The 19,533-nt window shown below is 37.4% G+C and overlaps 3 protein-coding genes across 4 annotated transcripts; all 3 read right to left on the bottom strand.

Moving 5' to 3' along the window:
- Positions 1-1,299: 1,299 nt before the first annotated feature.
- Positions 1,300-4,786, bottom strand: LOC112168435 (DDRGK domain-containing protein 1). Of its 2 annotated transcripts, none has more exons than XM_024305560.2 (9): positions 4,616-4,786; positions 4,377-4,544; positions 4,097-4,208; positions 3,655-3,761; positions 3,222-3,323; positions 2,971-3,132; positions 2,478-2,534; positions 1,783-1,819; positions 1,300-1,652 (listed from the first exon to the last, which is right to left on the bottom strand). In XM_024305560.2, exons 2-9 carry the CDS (start codon positions 4,494-4,496, stop codon positions 1,447-1,449), a joined length of 903 nt encoding a protein of 300 aa, XP_024161328.1. In that variant the 5' UTR covers positions 4,497-4,544; positions 4,616-4,786; the 3' UTR covers positions 1,300-1,446. The 2 variants fall into 2 exon arrangements, with proteins under 2 accessions (XP_024161328.1, XP_024161327.1); XM_024305559.2 differs by having other exon boundaries at positions 4,377-4,515; positions 4,616-4,784.
- A 7,793-nt stretch (positions 4,787-12,579) lies between these two features.
- LOC112201505 (thiamine thiazole synthase, chloroplastic) lies at positions 12,580-15,477 on the bottom strand. Its single transcript, XM_024342389.2, has 3 exons — positions 14,958-15,477; positions 13,859-14,347; positions 12,580-13,028 (listed from the first exon to the last, which is right to left on the bottom strand). The coding sequence occupies exons 1-3, from the start codon at positions 15,384-15,386 to the stop codon at positions 12,864-12,866; spliced, it is 1,083 nt and encodes a 360-aa protein (XP_024198157.1). The 5' UTR covers positions 15,387-15,477; the 3' UTR covers positions 12,580-12,863.
- Positions 15,478-16,763: 1,286 nt separating this feature from the next.
- Positions 16,764-19,533, bottom strand: LOC112201507 (protein translation factor SUI1 homolog). The gene is made up of 5 exons (XM_024342390.2): positions 19,365-19,533; positions 18,787-18,865; positions 17,303-17,508; positions 17,164-17,217; positions 16,764-17,066 (listed from the first exon to the last, which is right to left on the bottom strand). Exons 2-5 carry the CDS (start codon positions 18,821-18,823, stop codon positions 17,022-17,024), a joined length of 342 nt encoding a protein of 113 aa, XP_024198158.1. The 5' UTR covers positions 18,824-18,865; positions 19,365-19,533; the 3' UTR covers positions 16,764-17,021.

Genomic DNA, 19,533 nt, shown 5'->3' with positions numbered 1-19,533 from the left:
GGCAAGATTGCAGAGAGAAAACTAAGAGAATTGAAAAGAGGAAGAAGAAATTAGCTTGATATATTGATTGATTTCCACCGCATACAGAAACGAGGGATATACCCATATTGCTCACTCAGATAAGGACACGTGTTGTGCATGTAAAGGGAAGACTGCTTAACAACCCTACTGACAGTTAATTAACCCTAATTAACTGATTACAGAAATTAATCTAATTAAAGAACAATTAAAAAACACGTGCAGAGTACATGCACGGATAACCCGCCTTAGCCTACTTCCATAACACAGACGCTAATTGATATTTTGCATGGCCATGGGGTTACGATCTTGGGGCCTAGTATAGGTTTGTGTCAAAGTTCGTGGCAAGAAACGGCAACGCGAGTCTTTCGACAATGAGTGGAGACCGGGCGCTGCTGAAGAAAGTTTGGAGCTCAGGCCACCATCTACCTCTTCATTGTCGTAATTGGCAATTCCCATGGTGTTTTCTGTAGGCTTCGAGAGGTTTCATTGGCTAGTCTCTTTTGCCAGTGGATGGTGGCTTGGCCCAGATATTCAGCTCTAGGTCAAATTCTCGCTCTTCCATTCAACGATGTTGTTTGATTGGTTGAAGGCTCCGGTCGAGGACGGGGTTGCTTGGGTTAGGGTTTTGTTTGGAATTAAAAGGCCAATGCTGCACTTAAGGCAGTGTTTGGATTAAAAGGCCAATTCTGCACCATCTACGTCGGGATTTTATTTAATAAAATTCCTTCGTCAGGTTCCGCCCCTACAGGCATAACTTTCAAATACTCCGCGACGGTGCGAACCTCGCAATTTGTCTGCCTCCCTAACTATTCTGTATATTCTATATCCTCTATGGGCTTTCGTTTTCTGTTTTTATTTATAGGGTCTTGTCCCAGATTCACTCCCGATTTTGATTGTCTATGAGCTACCGTCTTCCTCATCTTAACTTCTTCATCGTCTTCATCACACAGAACAGCACCGATCGTCTTGGGTTGAAATATTTCACGAACCCATTGTTCCTGTATCTAGGATTTGATCGCAACCAAATTGGGTTTTGGAAAATTGAAGCAAAATCATCTGCATTAGACTAGATTGCAGCAGCTCCTAAAGGAATAAATACAACAATACAATAGATGAATAGATGGAAGGAAATACAGCCATTTGTCTTATCACAATGGGGTCTGATATTAAACCAACACAATGGTCAAATGTTAACTGTTCATTTTGAGACCTACAAAACCTGATGGAGATATCACGGTCATTTTTATAGTTTTCTAAAAGTTTTTCATCAGTAAAATCTGCAGCAAAGAAATTCTGAGATGAGCTTTCTAAATTTCTTACCTCCTTAACCCTCTGTGTTATATGTTATGTTAACCGTGTGTGTGCATAATAACCATTACACTACGTAGTAATTGTATTTTACATGTACAAAGTACATTAAACGGATCAAGTGGCAGCAATCTCTTCGACAATACTGATTTCTTCAACAAACTGGGCTTTTGGCTCCAAGTCAATGAACTGGTTAGACTTGCTAGCAAGATGTGCAATGCTAACCCTCCCTTGACGCTTGATATAGTCTGCCACGGCTTGCATCTCTTCTTGGGAGATGTATATGTATTTCCCTCTGTCATCCATGACACCAGAAAGTTGCCCTAATACAAACAAAGCAAACAAATTTTCTCAGTAAGGGGCAACAACAACAAGATCTGCATTTCCACCATCTGAAGGAAGTCACTTTTCATTCTGTGAAACAATTATATGGGGAAATGAAATTGCACATACCCATACTTTCCAGAGAGTTAATCCGGTTGATGCATTCCTGCATGAACCATATGTTGTGTAGCAAAATTAGGAAGCCAAACCAGGCATAATGAAAGACAATGTGGGACTAAGAAACCAAAAGGCCAATTTCTATATGTAATAGATTGCATAAAGAAAACATGTCTTATATAAAAAGAGCAACACTCAGTTGATTAATCACTTTGAAAAAAAAAATCAATATAAACTTAACTAAATAAATTTTGGAATAAAAGTTTGGAGTACACTTTGCACCTCCAAGTATATGGTGTTTTTCTCATTGCACACCGTTGTTAAAAAAGGTCATGATTGAATCTTTTAGACAACTAAAAGTAGTCTTCAACCCCAACTGCAGGATGTAGGGTATGGAATGTTGACAAAGACCATTTCCAATTACTTTGCAGGAACCATTTTAATGTTGACATAAAATGCTCGGACATAAGTGAGGGAATTTGGTTTTGTACATAAAGTTAAAGAAGTGACCCTGTCAAACTAAGCAATTAAGAAAAATCCCTACTCTTCCTGACATTTATTATGAAATTGAGACTAATGGGTGCAATAACACCTTGCACCCTACACTTGGGGGATGCAGTGTCACTAACCCTAGGAATTTATTTACTGATGTTTATTAATTTACCGTTTATTTAGATGTCATTCAACAAAACAAATAGAGAGATTACCTGAGTCCGTAACTTAAATTCAGCAGCAAGATCTTCCAAGGGGACACATTTATGTTTCTGCAAACGACAGAACCACAAATTAAAAAATCATAACCCCCCACAAGCCTCACTTTGTTAACTAGTTAATTCCTCTGATTAGTGAATTCTCATACAAGTAATAAAATGACAAAAACAAATGTTAAAAACATTAACGATCCCAAACAGTGAAGCTATCTTAAGGAAAAAATATTGGTCATTCAGGGATCAGCTTATGCTCCAATCGAGTTCAACCAAAACAGAGTCAGCTCATCTGAGCTTGGCTCACCTAATCTGAACTAGGACTAGAAAAGTTTAGCAAATAAGCTTAAGACCAGGTTGACCTTGTCTCAACAATCTGGGACAAGTTCGAAAACTACAATCCCAGCTCAGTCGCAAATTTTCATCCCTAGTTTTCATGTGAACCCAATAAACAGAATCTTCAAATGAGTTTAACAGATACAGTATCGAAACCTACCTTTATGTATTCCACAAAATTAGAAAGCAAATTCTGATGTCCATCTTGCACTTCATTCTCAGTAGTACCTTCAGCATCTACAGAAAATTCTCCTTTCCACTTTTCGAGCTCTAATGCAGCAGCTTCCTCCTCCCTAGCCTTCTGAGCCTTGGCTTCTTCTTCCTATAAAATAATGGATGTAACTCAACTAGCAGTTCAAAATAAACAAAGGCACATCTATTTTCTAACACAAAACAGGGTGATCAACACACCAGCTGATGTTCTTGTGCCTCCCGCTCCTCATCTTTCCTCCTCCGCATTTCAGCATAGCGATCTTGTTTTGTTTGCCTCGAGTCCCGTGCAGCTTGTTCAGCCTTTAAACAAAAGAAGGGAACTTGTTAAAACAAACTACTGGTGTGTCAATTGCACCAAAAAGCAAAGCAAATAAAACAATCAAAATGCAAAGAAACATCAAGGCCCAAAAGAAATCATTACATAAATGTGTTTGCGTGTTTCAGTAATTTATATCTTATTATAGAAGGATACAACTAAGTGATTGTACATAACTAGTTCACAAATTTATGATTACATCTTCATATTGGCATTCATGACACAGATACAATTACTATTAAGAAAAATTAGGACAGGAGGAGAGAAAGAGAGAGCGTAATCTTTCAAACGAAGAAGTAAGAGAACAAACAATACTTGGCGCTGTGCTTCCCGCTCTTGACGCTTCTTTTCCTTTTTCCTTGAAGCTTTGGCTTCATAAGTCTCATCCTCAACACCTTCCTCGTCACTTCCATCTGCAACTTCTGTATTCAGAAACATATATAATTACTTCATCTGACATTCTGACACAATACCACATTCTCAACATTTGCAGAGTACATAAGGAATCATACCAAACATAGTAAACTGCATTTCCCCAATAATTCTCATTTGTTCTTACCTCTACCACTAACAAATGCATTATTTACATTTTAGTTTTCCACAATGCTATCTATTTCAATGCTTTCATCACTAACACTGAGCTACTTAATCAGTCAAAACTAGTCCTCTCTCGGCTTATGCGCAACACATTTTCACTCTCTAATCACTTTTCAGCTGTTAACATCAAAAAAACAAAAGAAAACAGCCGAGCACAAACCTTCAACAGGCGGTGCCGCCGCGGCTGATGATGTGCTAGCTCCAGCAGCCGGCCTCCTCCGCATCCGCCCCCGATTACCGGTCGGACGCACCACAGCCTCCCTCTGAGCAACCTAATATCAACAACAAATCACACCAAACAAAAATTACAGTACATCCAAAAACACTTAATAGCCTCCACAGCATTCAATCAACAACAAAAACCCTACTTTAGGGTGCCTAATATTTTCAAGAAACCTAAACAACCGCATCGCAATAGAATTAGGTTTCGAAAACTAAACCTGAGGCTCGCCGTCGTGATCTTTGGGCGATCGAGAATCTTGACGGCGTTTCCATAGGTAAAGTGGAATTAACGCCAAGACGAGGAACATGGAAATTATCACAGCGAGCATTTCCTCCATCGTTTTGATATGTCTCAGGCTGCCAACACCACCATGAAAAATGAGACCCTAACAAAATTGTGGGCTGTAATTTGAGGTTTTGTGATAAATAAGGGAGAGAATTAGGGTGAAGTACATACCTTGAAAGCGGAAAGAGAGAAAAAAAGGACAGAGGATCGTCTTCTTCGTCTTGAAACCTGATGAATCTTTGGAGGAGAAATTGATTACTGGGACAAGTGAGGGACGACTCACGAGCCCTTTGAGATTGGCACCGCTGTGGGAACGACGACGTTACAGTCCTCTTCTTTCCCTTTTTTTATTTTATTTTATTTTATTTTATTTTTTCATAAAAAATGAGTTTGTAATTCAAAAAAACTAGGTGACTCAATTCTACGCTCATATTTTTAAGAGGCAAACACCAATAACTACAATAGTTATTGATTTTTTACTATGTGCAAGATCTAAAACATGAAGCCCTTGCGGTCTATTAAAATTAACTAGTTGTCGATCATTATAAGGCCCAGTGACAGAAAGGGCAATATAGTTTTCAACAAATTACGTTAAATACCATCGACGTTGGCTCGACCTATTTCGTTTCAGTTCACCTCATTTCAATTTCAATCACAAGGAAGCTAGGGCTTGGTCACAGCGGCGAAGCAAGATAGCGAGACTCCGACGACGAAGTAAGAGAGCAAGTTTCCAGTGGTGAAGCAACATAGCGAGACTCCGGCGACGAAGCAACAGAGCAAGACTCCGACGGCGAGGCTCCTGCGAAGTTAGGGCTTGAAGGTCAGTAGAGAAATTTCTAGTTATTGAGGGTCAGTAGCTATAGTCTGAGTTTTTGTGCTTTTTTTGTTGAATTTTGTATAGTTGAGTATAGCAGCACGAAGTAGGGCCTCAATGACAATCATCAGTTCTCCGCCTTCGTCAAAATCAACGGCTTTGCATTCAACACTGTCAAATCCTTCAGATCCTCCAGTTTCCTTTAGCCTCGTCTTGTCATAATCTCTCCCTTAGGTAAAGGATTTTGGTTTAGAAATTTGATTATGCTCAATTTGGTTGTGAATTCTGTTACTGTTTTTCTTAGTGTGAACTATTTGATTTCTATTTGGAAATCCTTTGTTTGATTCCTATCTATTTAATTTGATGGTGAAATTGAGAGTTCTGCAAATTTTTGCTTGAAAATTTCTGCAAATCCTTTCTGTATCATTTGATTTCTGTAGATATTTGCTTGAGTGAAGGTCATAAATATGAAGAAACCTGTTTTTGTTGCTTGCTACTCTTTATGAATGCTATGGTTTGTCTATTACTGAATTGGTTTTTCTTTACTTAGTGAACCACTTTTTTGCAGATATGCTTCTTCACATACCATAATTACTTTCCTCCATGTTACCCTTTGCCATTCTAATTTGCAAATTCCATTGTTATCCAGTTCTGTTTTGCTATAATAAATGTGATTCTAATTCTATGATTTCTTGTTCTCTTTAGTTGCTTGCATGGCTTTTTGGGTGCTCTAGTTTCTTAGTTTTGACTTCTCAATCATTGCATCTTAAGTTAGGTGAATAGCTTGTACTCTTTTGCAATATGATTGGCGAAAACTGCTATTCAGCCTGATAGTAACGAAACTAGTGGTTGGTAATGGAATTAGGTGAAAAATATCAGTTCTCTTTAAGCTACCACTTTCTAGTACGAAAGTCATTCTTATGAGCTATAATGGTTTATTAATTCCATAGAGTGTCAGTAAACTATTGAGGGTGAGTATCCTATTGAGGGTCAGTAACCCTATGTTACAACCTCATTTTTATGTTTATTTATGAGAATCAATAGCTTTAGCTTCCTGATTGCATTCGCTTGATTACATGAGGCATTCAACTCAAATCTATTATCGGTTCAATTGAGCTTGCATTTTTAGACAGATTTCTTAGCTTTACTTTATGGGAGGGTCATTGTAATTATGTCTATCTATAGGCTCTGTGGATATTTGATTTTATTACTATTGTTAGTCTTTATTTTGTGCTTGAAATTCTGGTCATTGATCTGCTGCAACTTTGAGGATATTTTGATTAGGTCTTTTGCATTCTTGTAAGCTATAATGGTTTCTTAATCAAATTGAGGGTTAGTACATTATTGAGGGTTGGTAAACTACTGAGGGTCAGTACTCATATATTTGCATTTATCATATAGACAGATTAATTGCAATGGCAAAGAGGAAGGTTGCTGCAATAGATAAAAAGGATGGGCTTGGTTGAGCTGTGCGTCTTCAATTTTGCTAGAGTTGTCAAAAACTCTGAATTGATCTTTCAGTTAGTTAAACTATGAAAAGGACAATTTAGTAATTACTTGTTAACTGAAAGAACTTCAAAAATGAATGAACTAGGCAGCATGGGCTTGGGCGTGAAGCAGAAACTATACCGCATGATAAAGCAAGAAAATAGGCCTGTTAGTGGTAAAATGTGGGCTAAAAATGTATTTAATGGTAATTTGCTATATTTTTAAGGGTTTTTGTCCATTTACCCTATTTTTAGATATTTTTTTTCCCACTTACCCCATTAAGTTTTTTTAATTCTCTCTTATCCAAAACACTCGAAGGAGGTCTTCCCTAATACGCCATTAAGTTTTTTTTTTGTTTTTTTTTTTAATACCATTTTATCCTTACCCAATTGTTACTTAGAGAGAGAGAGAGAGAGAAACCATTGGAGACTTCACGGGAGCCGGTCGCGGGACATGTTTATTACCCCAATAAACATCTATTGCTCCCCAATGGAGGGGTAATAGAGGTCTATTGCCCCCAATAGATGTCTATTGCCTCCAATAGTCTATTGCCCCCCACTAGAATATGAATTAATCTCCAAAAAATTAGACAAATAAAATTTTGAAAAAAAGAGCTAATTATTATAAATTCAGAACGTATATTGCCCTCCAATAGACGTCTATTGGCCCCCAATAGAACTTTTAGTAGTCGGAATAGGAACTTAACTTCCTAAAATTAGACAAATAAAATTTTGATTAAAGAAAAAACGAAGAGATTATATCAATTTTAAAATGTCTATTGCCCTCTAATAGAAGTCTATTGCCCCCCAATAGACATTCAAAACTTTTTTTGTTTCATTCTGTCCGGTTACTTTAAAAAAAAAAAAAAAACTATTCTGGGCACCCATGTCCTCTTCTCCCATTTTTCAGGCTGCAGAATCTGGACCGGAAGTAGTCTATTGCGGTGCAGATCGGTACGGAGGAGAGAGAGGAGAGAGAGAGAGAGAGAGATGGCGTGGAGGAGAGAGAGGGCGCGGTAGCTTCGACTGGCGAGAGAGAGAGTGTAGATGCCAGCGAGTTCGGGTTGTCGCTCAGTGAGTCGGACTCGTTCGACGGTAGGAATCGGTGGAGCGCGGAGAACTAGTCGAGGAAGCCAACATTGGTGGACGGGCTGCGAACGGAAAACTACGACCCGAGACTGGAAGTCGGGTCGTCGAATGGGTCTGAGACAGAAGCATGGCATGATACTGAGATCTGGGCAAGAACTCGACGCCGAGCCAAAGGTGAAGATCGGGGAGTGGATCGACGCCGGAGATGCGCAGCACCGACGGGTTGGTCCTCCACACGTCAGCTTTCTCAGCGAGCTCTTTCATTAGAGAGATCGCCGACAGTTGTTGGGGAGAGAGAGAGAGAGAGAGAGAGAGAGAGAGAGAGAGAGAGAGAGAGAGAGAGAGAGAGAGAGAGAGAGAGAGAGAGAGAGAGAGAGGACATGATCGTGGTGGAGAGAGAGAAGCATGGCATAATGTAATTTTTTAATTAGGCTGAGGGTAAAAAGGTCAATTTAGTTTAAATTGGGTAAGAAGGAATAAAAATCTGTTGTTGGGGTAAGTGAGATAACTTTTGGTCATTTTGGAGCTTTTGATCAAGGACCCTATTTTTAACTAAAAGAAAAATACATCAGGAGGGATGTAATGCCTAAACTCCGTGAGCTAGAGATGATAAATAAATCTTTATCAATACAATCCATGAGCCAAGAATGCCATTCCTCTAACCAAAAATGACAACAACTATTCCGAACAATGAACTTGGCAATCAAGTGAGCCACATTATGCTGTTAAATCACAATTTTGATTTATAAAAGGCAGCCAAAAGTGCAACAAAATATTTTTTTCTTCTTTTTTTTTAGAAGAGAAAGTGCAACAAAATATTTATGTTTATGTATCTATCTAAATTTCTTTATAATGTAATTATATCATTCTACAAAAAAAAAAATATGTGTGTCACTCCCCTTTCTTTTTTAACAATCAAGACAAATGTGAGTTGAAATCAATATATTTACTTATATTACTAAGCTAAACGCATCAGAAAGATTAAACAATGAGAACAAAAAAAAAATATATATATATATATATATATATCTTGATTTTATGTTATTTTTATTTACCGAGATGATCATAAGACTAAAATACATATAAGAGTATATAGAAAAATAAAAGTGGGGATATTAGGGATGTAGCTCAATTTGTAGAGCAAGTGATTACAAAGCATTGAGTCTCCAAAATAAATTGTTTTATTTTTATTTAACAAGTGAGATGAGGATAAGATTTAAGAGCAATTACAGAGCATGTATTAGATCTTGGTTCGACTCCTTGCTTCTCCATCAAATTTATTTTTATTTTTATTTAACAATTAATGACAATAAAATTCAAAATGCAAATGCGAGTACATTGTAATATCAACTTGGGGATGTAGCTTAATTGGTAGAGCAATTACAAAGCGTGTATTAGATCTTGGTTCGACTCCTTGCGTCTCCATCAGATTTATTTTTTTTTAATTTTTTTATTTAACAAGTGATGACAATAAAATTTAAATATAAATGGGAGTACGTTGAAATATCAACTTGGGGATGTAGCTCAATTGGTAGAGCGATTACAAAGCGTGTTTTAGATCTTGGTTCAACTCCTTGCGTCTCCATGAGATTAATTTTTTTTTATTTAACAAGTGATGACAATAAAATTTAAATACAGATGGAAGTACATTGAAATATCAACTTGGGGATGTAGCTCAATTGGTAGAGCGATTACAAAGCGTGTATTAGATCTTGGTTTGACTCCTTGCATCTCCATCAGATTTTTTTATTTAACAAGTGATGACAATAAAGTTTAAATACAAATGGGAGTACATTGAAATATCAACTTGGGGATGTAGCTCAATTGGTAGAGCGATTACAAAGCGTGTATTAGATCTTGGTTCGACTCCTTGCGTCTCCATCAGATTTATTTTCTTTTATTTTTTTATTTAACAAGTGATGACAATAAAATTTAAATACAAATGGGAGTACATTGAATTATCAACTTGGGGATGTAGCTCAATTGGTAGAGCGATTACAAAGCATGTATTAGATCTTGGTTCGACTCCTTGCGTCTCCATCAGATTTATTTTTTTATTTAACAAGTGATGACATAAATTTAAATACAAATGGGAGTACATTGAAATATCAACTTGGGGATGTAGCTCAATTGGTAGAGCGATTACAAAGCATGTATTAGATCTTGGTTCGACTCCTTGCGTCTCCATCAGATTTATTTTTTTATTTAACAAGTGATGACATAAATTTAAATACAAATGGGAGTATATTGAATTATCAACTTGGGGATGTAGCTCAATTGGTAGAGCGATTACAAAGCGTGTATTAGATCTTGGTTCGACTCCTTGCATCTCCATCAGATTTATTTATTTTTATTTTTTAATTTAACAAGTGATGACATAAATTTAAATACAAATGGGAGTACATTGAATTATCAACTTGGGGATGTAGCTCAATTGGTAGAGCGATTACAAAGCATGTATTAGATCTTGGTTCGACTCCTTGCGTCTCCATCAGATTTATTTTTTTATTTAACAAGTGATGACATAAATTTAAATACAAATGGGAGTATATTGAATTATCAACTTGGGGATGTAGCTCAATTGGTAGAGCGATTACAAAGCGTGTATTAGATCTTGGTTCGACTCCTTGCATCTCCATTAGATTTATTTATTTTTATTTTTTAATTTAACAAGTGATGACAATAAAATTTAAATACAAATGGGAGTACATTGAATTATCAACTTGGGGATGTAGCTCAATTGGTAGAGCGATTACAAAGCATGTATTAGATCTTGGTTCGACTCCTTGCGTCTCCATCAGATTTATTTTTTTAATTTTTTTATTTAACAAGTGATGACAATAAAATTTAAATACAAATGGGAGTACATTGAAATATCAACTCCTTGCGTCTCCATCAGATTTATTTATTTTTATTTTTTTATTTAACAAGTGATGACAATAAAATTTAAATACAAATGGGAGTACATTGAAATATCAACTTGGGGATGTAGCTCAATTGGTAGAGCGATTACAAAGCATGTATTAGATCTTGGTTTTACTCCTTGCATCTCCATTGAATTTATTTTTATTTTTATTTTTATTTAACAAGTGATGACAATAAATTTTAAATACAAATGTGAATACATTGAAATATCAACTCAGGGATGTAGCTCAATTTGTAGAGCGATTATGAAGCCTATATTTATTTTTATTTTTATTTCTATCCAACAAGTAATTACAATAAAATTTTAATACAAATAAGAGTACATTGAAATATCTACTTGGGGATGTAGCTCAATTGGTAGAGCGATTACAGAGCATGTATTAGATCAATGTATTCTTATTTGTATTTAAATTTTGTTGTCATTAATTGTTGAATAAAAAATAATAAAAAATTAAATAAATTCAGTTCGGGACAGTGCGATTTGCGGCCCAAACTGTAACCAAACCACTTCTTCCGGTTGGGCCATATTTCAAACCACAACCACATTTCAAATGGGCAAGACCAATTAATTCGGTTGCACCGGTTTTTGGTGAGGTGCGGTTTGGTTTCCGGTTGGACCCGGTTACTGATTTTTTTTTTTTTAGTCTAGAAAATGAGATCCAAAAGGCCATGCCCAACTTGTAAAATTGCTACATTCCGCTACATAACTTGTAAAATTTCAAAGTTTCAAGCATTTTTTATTTGTCCAAACACCTAATACATTATGCAACAACTACCTACTAAAGTGCAAGCACAAGAGCCTCATATACACATAACTTTCTACTAAGAAGCTACTCGTAAGTCGTAAGAGAAACTCATAGCAAAAGGAGAGATCAATCTTTCATAACTGTTCTTAAGATGTAATAATGATTCAAAGCAGGGAATAAAGAAAAATGAGAAGGGAGGATTCAAAAAATAAAATAAAATGTGGGTCAGTGCAGTTTAAATCGGGCGAGTCAAGACAAGAAACCGAATCTGCACCGTATTCATGCGGATCAATGCAGTTTGGTATCAAAACGTCACCATTTTGTTTTGGTTCGGTTTCCAACCCCCTTTTTTTCGGTGCAAAACGGTGCGGTACCGCATTTCCGATGCATAATGCACACCCCTTAAATACAAAAGCGAGTACATTGAAATATCAGCTTGGAGATGTAGCTCAATTCATAGAGTGGTTACTTGTAGCATGTATTAGATCTTTGGTACGACTCCTTTTGTCTCCACTTAAAATATTTAATAGGTGTGATGATGGTAAGATCTAAATACAAATAAGGGTACATTATGCAGCTCAAGGTAGAGCGATTGCATAGCTTGTGCTTGATCTTGGCTCAACTCCTTGTCTTAAAATAAGCTACTTTCGAATTTTTCACATTTACGGGCGGTTACAACTCTCGTGGATTACTTTAGTTGGTTCTTAGTAAAATCTATCCTCCAGGATCGCATCAATTTTAATCTCTTCCCATCCTATAAAAGATTACTTTAGTTTTTTTTTTCTTTGCTGGATTTTGTTGTACTTCTTTCATGACATGACACATTGGCATCTCTTAATTGTTAGAACAACCTGCAATGGAATCGACAATCATTGGTCATGCCTATTCTCATTAGTCATTGCGACACTGATAGATACCAAAATGAATACAGAAATTGAAATCAGCAGCTACAGAGGCATGCAAGCACTGCGGGTTCATACTATGAACTTCATAGGTGTAGAATATCACACCAGCTGATAATAGGTTAAATGGTACGCTAGCCAATAACTAGACGAACCAAACAGAGCCAACGAGTTCAGGAAATGTAACCGGGGCAAATGGGACTTCTCATTCAAACACTAGGAATTCAAATCCAAAGAAGAAACAAACAGGATACAGAGACATAGAAAGCAAGAAATGCTATGATTTTCATATCCAACAGAGTCTGATCGCCACCACATTATTAACAAAATTTATCAGTCACATCCACACACCATCATCACTAGCCACCATGTACTCAATTCTAACCGCTTCTAGTTCCTGCTCAATTTTGTTTTCCCAGTTTTATTGAAACATCATCATCTACTACAACGACACAATTAAGCGTCTGCGATCTCAGAAGCAGATTCTGCAGCAGCTAAGATCAGCTCTGGGTGGATGCCTCCAACATATGATCCATCAAGAGCATTGGGAAGTCCTAGCGCCTTCAATGCCAAGTGGGCTGCCTTTTGCCCTGAGATCATCATAGCTCCAAATGTAGGTCCCTGCACCACAAATAATGCACAAAATGCAATTTGTATTAGTGTTAGTCAATCCCATTACCCACAAAAGGACCACAATCATAATCAAGTAAAGTAATCGAACCCTTTCAAAAGCAAAGAGGGCAAAAACAAAACAAAACTTTTGGACCACTATTCCATTAAGCTAATTTGTGAATAGACCCAACAGTAATTGCCGGCTTCCTATGTCTTTGTTTTGTAATCAAGTGTAACCAAGTGCATTATACAACAAGGAAACAAAACAGAGTGGGAAAGGTACTCTCTCCAATAATGAGATTATACATAATTAATTATTAGGATAGGTAAGCAAATGAAAAGGTTTTGGGACCCTAGCCTCTATTATTGAGGGTGTGATACTAGGTGGGTCTACTCTACGTTTCATGATTGGAAGGACATCCATTTCCAAGGTAACACAATTATAGTGGGAGCATTATTGGCACTTTCTCAAAGCACTCGCAGCAGTATCCACTACAGGGGGATTCAGTGTAGGAGTGAATTCACACTCGTTTAATTAGTGCACATGGTCAAAATTACACTATATAGCAGTATTGTGATATTTGTATCATACAGAGAGAACCTTCTGCATTGCTAAAAGCACCTATTACCCAAAATATATGAACTTACTGTCATACATAGCAACTTGCTGAATGACCCTAAACCAACAATTCATGCAAACATTCCTCCTTATTTCCTAATTTTGGTTCTAACTCTTCTCGAAAGATAACCAATTTTTTTGCAAAAGAGGAAACAGAAAGGAAAAAAACAAAAAAGAACCAAATAAATAAAAGATAAAAAATCCATGAGAAGAAATTTACCATTCTTGGAGATCCATCAATCTCAGCAACTTCCATGCCAGTAACAATCATTCCAGGCACTATTTCCCTGGTTAGCTTCACAATGGCGTCTTCAGCTGCATTCATGTCCAAGGCCTTCATCCCAGGCACGCTGTCAATCATCCCAACGCTCCTCAACCTCTTCACGCCGGTGGCTCCCATTGGGCCATCGTGACCACATGAGCTAACCACCACCTTGGCTTCCATAACGTTGGGGTCCATGCACGACTGTGTGTCATGGTTCATGGAGACCAAGGCCCAGTTGGTGACAACACCACCAACTCTCCCACCCTTGATGATCAAATCCTCAGCTGCTACGGCGTTGAAGAGTTTCACATTGGGCCGAGCAAGGAGCTTGCTCATAATAGTTGAGGTGAATAGAGCAGCATGCTTGATGACTACATAGTCATCCGCCTCGTCGTAGGCAATGCCCAACTCGTTAAGGAAGTGATGTGCTGGTTTCCTCACAACCTGTTTGAAATACATTCAGTAAACTTTAGTGTAGTTACAGCTTACAAAGTATTTTCAGAGCAAATAACCAATTACATAATGAATATTTATTAGTGCTTAACCTCTTGCAAGTAAAGCTATTAAAAAAAAAATTACTCTGGAATGTGGAAACAATTTTAACTAATTTCAACTAAAGAACTGAAATAATAACTTTGTTTTCTGTGAAAAAAAAATTAAGAACTTGTATTTCTCTATGCTAACAATACCAATCAATTTGAATATAACACCAAGTTTTGTTAAGGATCGGTTGGTTTTTGCATGGATCCGATCAGAAGATGGATCTTCATAAGTCTTTTGGAAATAAAATCCAAACACAACAATTCAAAACCAAAGTTTAATTACAGATCGACTACCACATACTCCATATTTATCAAGCTACAAATAATTCATATAACAATGGCTTCAAAAAAAAAAATTGAAATTTCTAACAAATAGTTTCTTTATGTATATCGATCCAAAAATATGGAAATTACTATTTATGAAAACAATATCAGGCATGCAAACACGTGTCACATAAAGGTTTTCAGATGAAACTGCCAGAATCCGAATTAGAAGGAAAGAGTTACAATACCATGGCGGAGAAGAGCTGGCCACCGAGCCACGCGCCGCCGCCGGGGCTGACGGACTGCTCAATAATAGCAACCTGCACATCGGGGTTCTTGCTGAGCTCGTAGGCGCAGGAGAGTCCGGCGGAGCCAGCACCGACGACGACGACGTCGGTATCGGCGTAGGTGATCATGTCAGTCATGTAGCGCCTGGTCATCTCCCTGGAGACGATGGACTCCTTGATCGGCTCGAACTTGAAGTTGCTGAGATCATAGGAGTTGGTGGAGGCGCCGGCGGACATGGAGACGGAGAGGCCGTGGCCGTTGGATGAGGCGGCCTTGAGTGGCTGGACGCGGGCGACGGGAGCGCCGTGGAAGGAGGAGTCGAGGAGAGATGGCTTCTGGAGCTTGGCGGAGAGCGATGAGGCGCCTAGTGTGGAAGCCATAGATGCCATTTTTGGAGAGAGAGAAAAGATAGAGTTGGAAGATTTGGAGATCAGGTTTTGAGGAAGAAGATGAGAGTGAGGACTGAGGAGAGTTGGAGAGAGTGCGTATTTATGGAGGAGAGGCGTGAGAAGAGGATAGGATATGATCGATCTAGACAACCAACAAAGTTTGTACAACCTTTTGTGTTACTTTTCTCGATCATTCAAAAGTTTGGTAAAACTCTCTCCGTAAAAATTTATTATAAATAAAAATCATATACTCATTTAATTACATCAAACAAATAAGTATTTACGAAAAAAGTTAACAGTCGCATAACAAATTAACAATCATCTACTAAACTTAAAAGAACTTCACCCCATGATGATTACTGTTAAAATTAGTTCATTTAGACTCTTTCTTATTTATGATTTACAAAATCTAACTTTATTACTAAGTCAAATGAAGAATTTAAATTATGAAAATTTTTTTTTTGGGGACTGAAAATTATGAACTTCAAAGTTGTCTTAATTAATATCTTCAAAAAACCAGAAAAAGTTGTCTTAATTTTCCCAATTTGAATTAGTCCAATTCTATATACGGCTCTTGTCACGTGACTTCATAGGAATTAGCGCTCAGAGTCACGAGTTGCGGATCTTTTCATGCGTGGGCCCCACTCTTGATCATGTTTTCTGTGGAGCTTTTTGTCCCCCACTATCACTGAGAGAAATAATAAGAAAGCTCGACTTTTTGAAGAAATAATATCTTTGCCTGGGGCGGATCTGGACCCGAAACCACTGTCTTTTCCGTTGGCCCATAAGGCCCAATTCCAAATCTAATTCCAAATCGAGGAATTTTATAAAAAAAAAATTTACACCATCTTGTCGCTCCGAATTTGAACTCGTTAGAAAACATGAGTTTTGAGCTTGATCCAAAATTGTGTGGAGCATCGATACACAAGCCAGTGAAAAGCCGAGAAAAGTCAAGAAAAGCTCTTCAAGAACGATACTCAGCAACTGCCTAGCGAGAAGAGCAGGACGGATACAACTTTCTATCCCCCCTGTTGTATAGGGTTGGAAACTGTGTAATCTGGGATAGGGACTTCACTCCCTGGCAGAAGCTGGATGTAGTAGTCATACCGGTCCAGTTAAAACATTTGCATGCCGTTTCCTTTTGCTCACTTTCGATGGAGGAGCGTGTTTCAATCAGTGACGCCATGATTGTTTGTGAGCTCAAAGGAAGTGGCATAGTGAACTGTCATGCTATCTGTTGCAGCCACAATCGACTAATCTAGACAGACTACTACAAGATGCTCTACCCCCATCATATCCTTTGTGTTATACTATTAATAAGAATAATATAAATAAAAATATAAAAAATAAAACAAAAAAAATATAACTCAGAGAACAAGCCGTGCAAGGGAAATCTGTATAACATCTTTATTGTAATTGAAACTGCAGATGAACTTAAAACAAACACAAGTTGTTTCCATACGTCCGATAGTCATCCCACATCACAAAGTTGCTTAAAACATCAAATACACACCACAAACCCAATACACATAGCAGACTTATAGATGATATACTATTCAGATAACTAATCACATAACATGTCCTGCACCCAGGTACAAGTAGACGTAATATTCAGATACTTAGCTGGAGCAGACCTCAGAAACCATGAATTTTGATGTTGTCTTTCTTCACGATGCCAGCCTGTAGAAAAATATAAGAATAAGGATCTAGATTAAGACCATCTAATAGAATTATGATGTTCAAAACGTTGAAACAATCAAAGAAAGCGCATCCATACCTGGACTAGGAAGGAAGATACATTCTTTCGCTGATCACCTTGAAGTTGAATGACCTATAGACAGAAAACAAAATATACATGAATACTAGAGAATTACTAATAGAAATCAAACTATGAACTTTTAGCATTGAACACACACCTGCCCTAGTTCGGGGTCCTGGACGACAGTACCATTGCAGCAAAACTCCTTCTTGAGGTCCTTGAGTATCTTGTTGTAGCTAAAATCCTTCTTTAGTCCCTGCACAGTTGTCAGGCTTTTTCTGCCGTTCCGTTGCTGTACACGGATGTGCACATACTCTTTTGTCCCAGCACCTGAGTCCTCAGCATTTGCCTCAGCAAAGGGATCTGAATGGAAGATAGATGTCCAATTAGATTTGTAAGAGGCGGGAAAAAGGATGGGAGAGGCAAGAAAGCATAGGTATAAAATTGCAACACGTTATCAAGAATTTTTGACCAATTAGCTGCTGGCATCTCATAAGGGTATGCATTTATCAATCAGTTGACTAGGATTCAGATAGTGAAGAAAAAAAAAAACTGATGCGAGGATGTCAAGACAGAAGCTAACTCCAGCACTATTATAGCATAACCAGATCCACTAGCAGTAGTTTCTCCAATAGCATTTGCAAATTTTCTAAAAGCATCTGGCCACTGATGAGAAACTCAAGCGATAATGAAGAAAAATAAGAGTGAAAATAAATAGACGCCACGAATTTGTGTTCAAAAGAACTCAATAGTTAAAGAAAAGCCAATTGGTACACTTTAGAGAACAGATTAATCAAAACCAGCTCAAGAATCTATAAGAATATAAGAGAAATTGAAAGTACACGTCTAAAGAGGTTTAACTGGGTTTGCCTGTTTGAGACTACCCAATATGGCAGTACCAACTGAATAAGGAGGTTGCAAGTGAACCAACCAAACCCGGGTCCCGGTGTTGGGCAGGTTTGACTTAGTTGGTCAGATGGAGACTAATTTCACCCCCATGTCCAATTTAAGATTGAAAAATGCAGAGCTTGGGCTCAAAATGATGCTTGACACAAGGCCACTGATTTCTACGGGAATTATGTACTACCAAATTTTATAACTTGGTGGAGGAGCACTGTATTCTCTCCAAGCCTAAAGGCATGCTAATTAGAATGTCAAACTAGTAAACTAAAAACAGGGTGGCTGAGCAGCAACATATGCAGGTGAGAAAGAACCTAAATGCTTAAATTTTGAAACACACCGTGTTCAACCAGAAAATTTTCCATAAATCATATGGATTGGTTCAGGGTTGGATTCATTTGATTTCATGCATGCTCCAACAAATGAAGCGATTCATGAAAATAATAACCAAACCAAATCATCAAGATTTTCAAAAAAGAGTAGGTATATGGCTTAGATTCAATTGCGTCCATTGATAGTCATCAAAAACCAATTGATCAAAGTTCAGATCCACCAACTTTCAGCATACTTGAATAATGTCGCCTAAAAGCGATCCATCAAACATCTAGGCATCCAATTTTCAGACCAAACTAGGACCAAAGCTATGAAACAATATCCCATAATAAATTCATAAACATATTCACAACCATCCTGCAAGAGCATAATCACACAAATGATTTAAGAGGAACGTGAAAAACATACCGAAGGCAGTAGGAATCTGGACGTCGAGCTCAGACATGAAAATTGGTTGATTCGGGCTTGCTAACCAGAATGCTCAGACCTGGAACAAATAAAAATAATAAAATAAAAAGTCTGTAAATCATCATATGAAAACTCAAGATGATATCTTATGATCTAAGAACTCTTGCCCAATCATTAACATAGTAAATCACTCTGATTTTTGGCCCCTAAATTTACAGCCTTAATTAACAAAACCGCAAATTATATATTTCAGTAGTTCAAATAAAAAACAGATAGATCATCCAAGGACAAAACAAGAAAGGGCAATAATTTTCAGTTTCATATTAAATCAAGCAAAATTCTTTAATTAGAGAAAAAAACAAAAGAAAAAAGTTCAATTTTGTCAGATTGATTTTATAAAATTTCAAGTGCATCATCATCCTCATAAGAAAACTTCGCTCACTGCGTTTCACAACAATTTCAAATCAAATAACGAAACGACGAATCAAGATACCAAAGCCCTAATTCATAGCAGAAATCTAACCATAAAAACCCTAGAAAAGAGGAAATTGAAGAAATCAAAGACCGGATTAGAGCACCTGATCGGATAATTAGGGTTTTGCAATCGGCGAGTCGGAGTGAAGCGTCTAAACCCCCAAAATCAGATTCTGAGCTCTACGGACTCTCTCTCTCTCTCTCTCTCTCTCTCTCTTAAGCAGAAGGGAGCTTGGAACTTGGGAAGAGAGAAAGTGAATGGAAATTTTGCCA

Source organism: Rosa chinensis, chromosome 5 (genome assembly GCF_002994745.2).
Source record: "Rosa chinensis cultivar Old Blush chromosome 5, RchiOBHm-V2, whole genome shotgun sequence".
Lineage (NCBI taxonomy): Eukaryota > Viridiplantae > Streptophyta > Magnoliopsida > Rosales > Rosaceae > Rosa > Rosa chinensis.
Note: the sequence above shows the minus strand (reverse complement) of the source record. Positions and strands in the feature narration are given on the sequence as shown.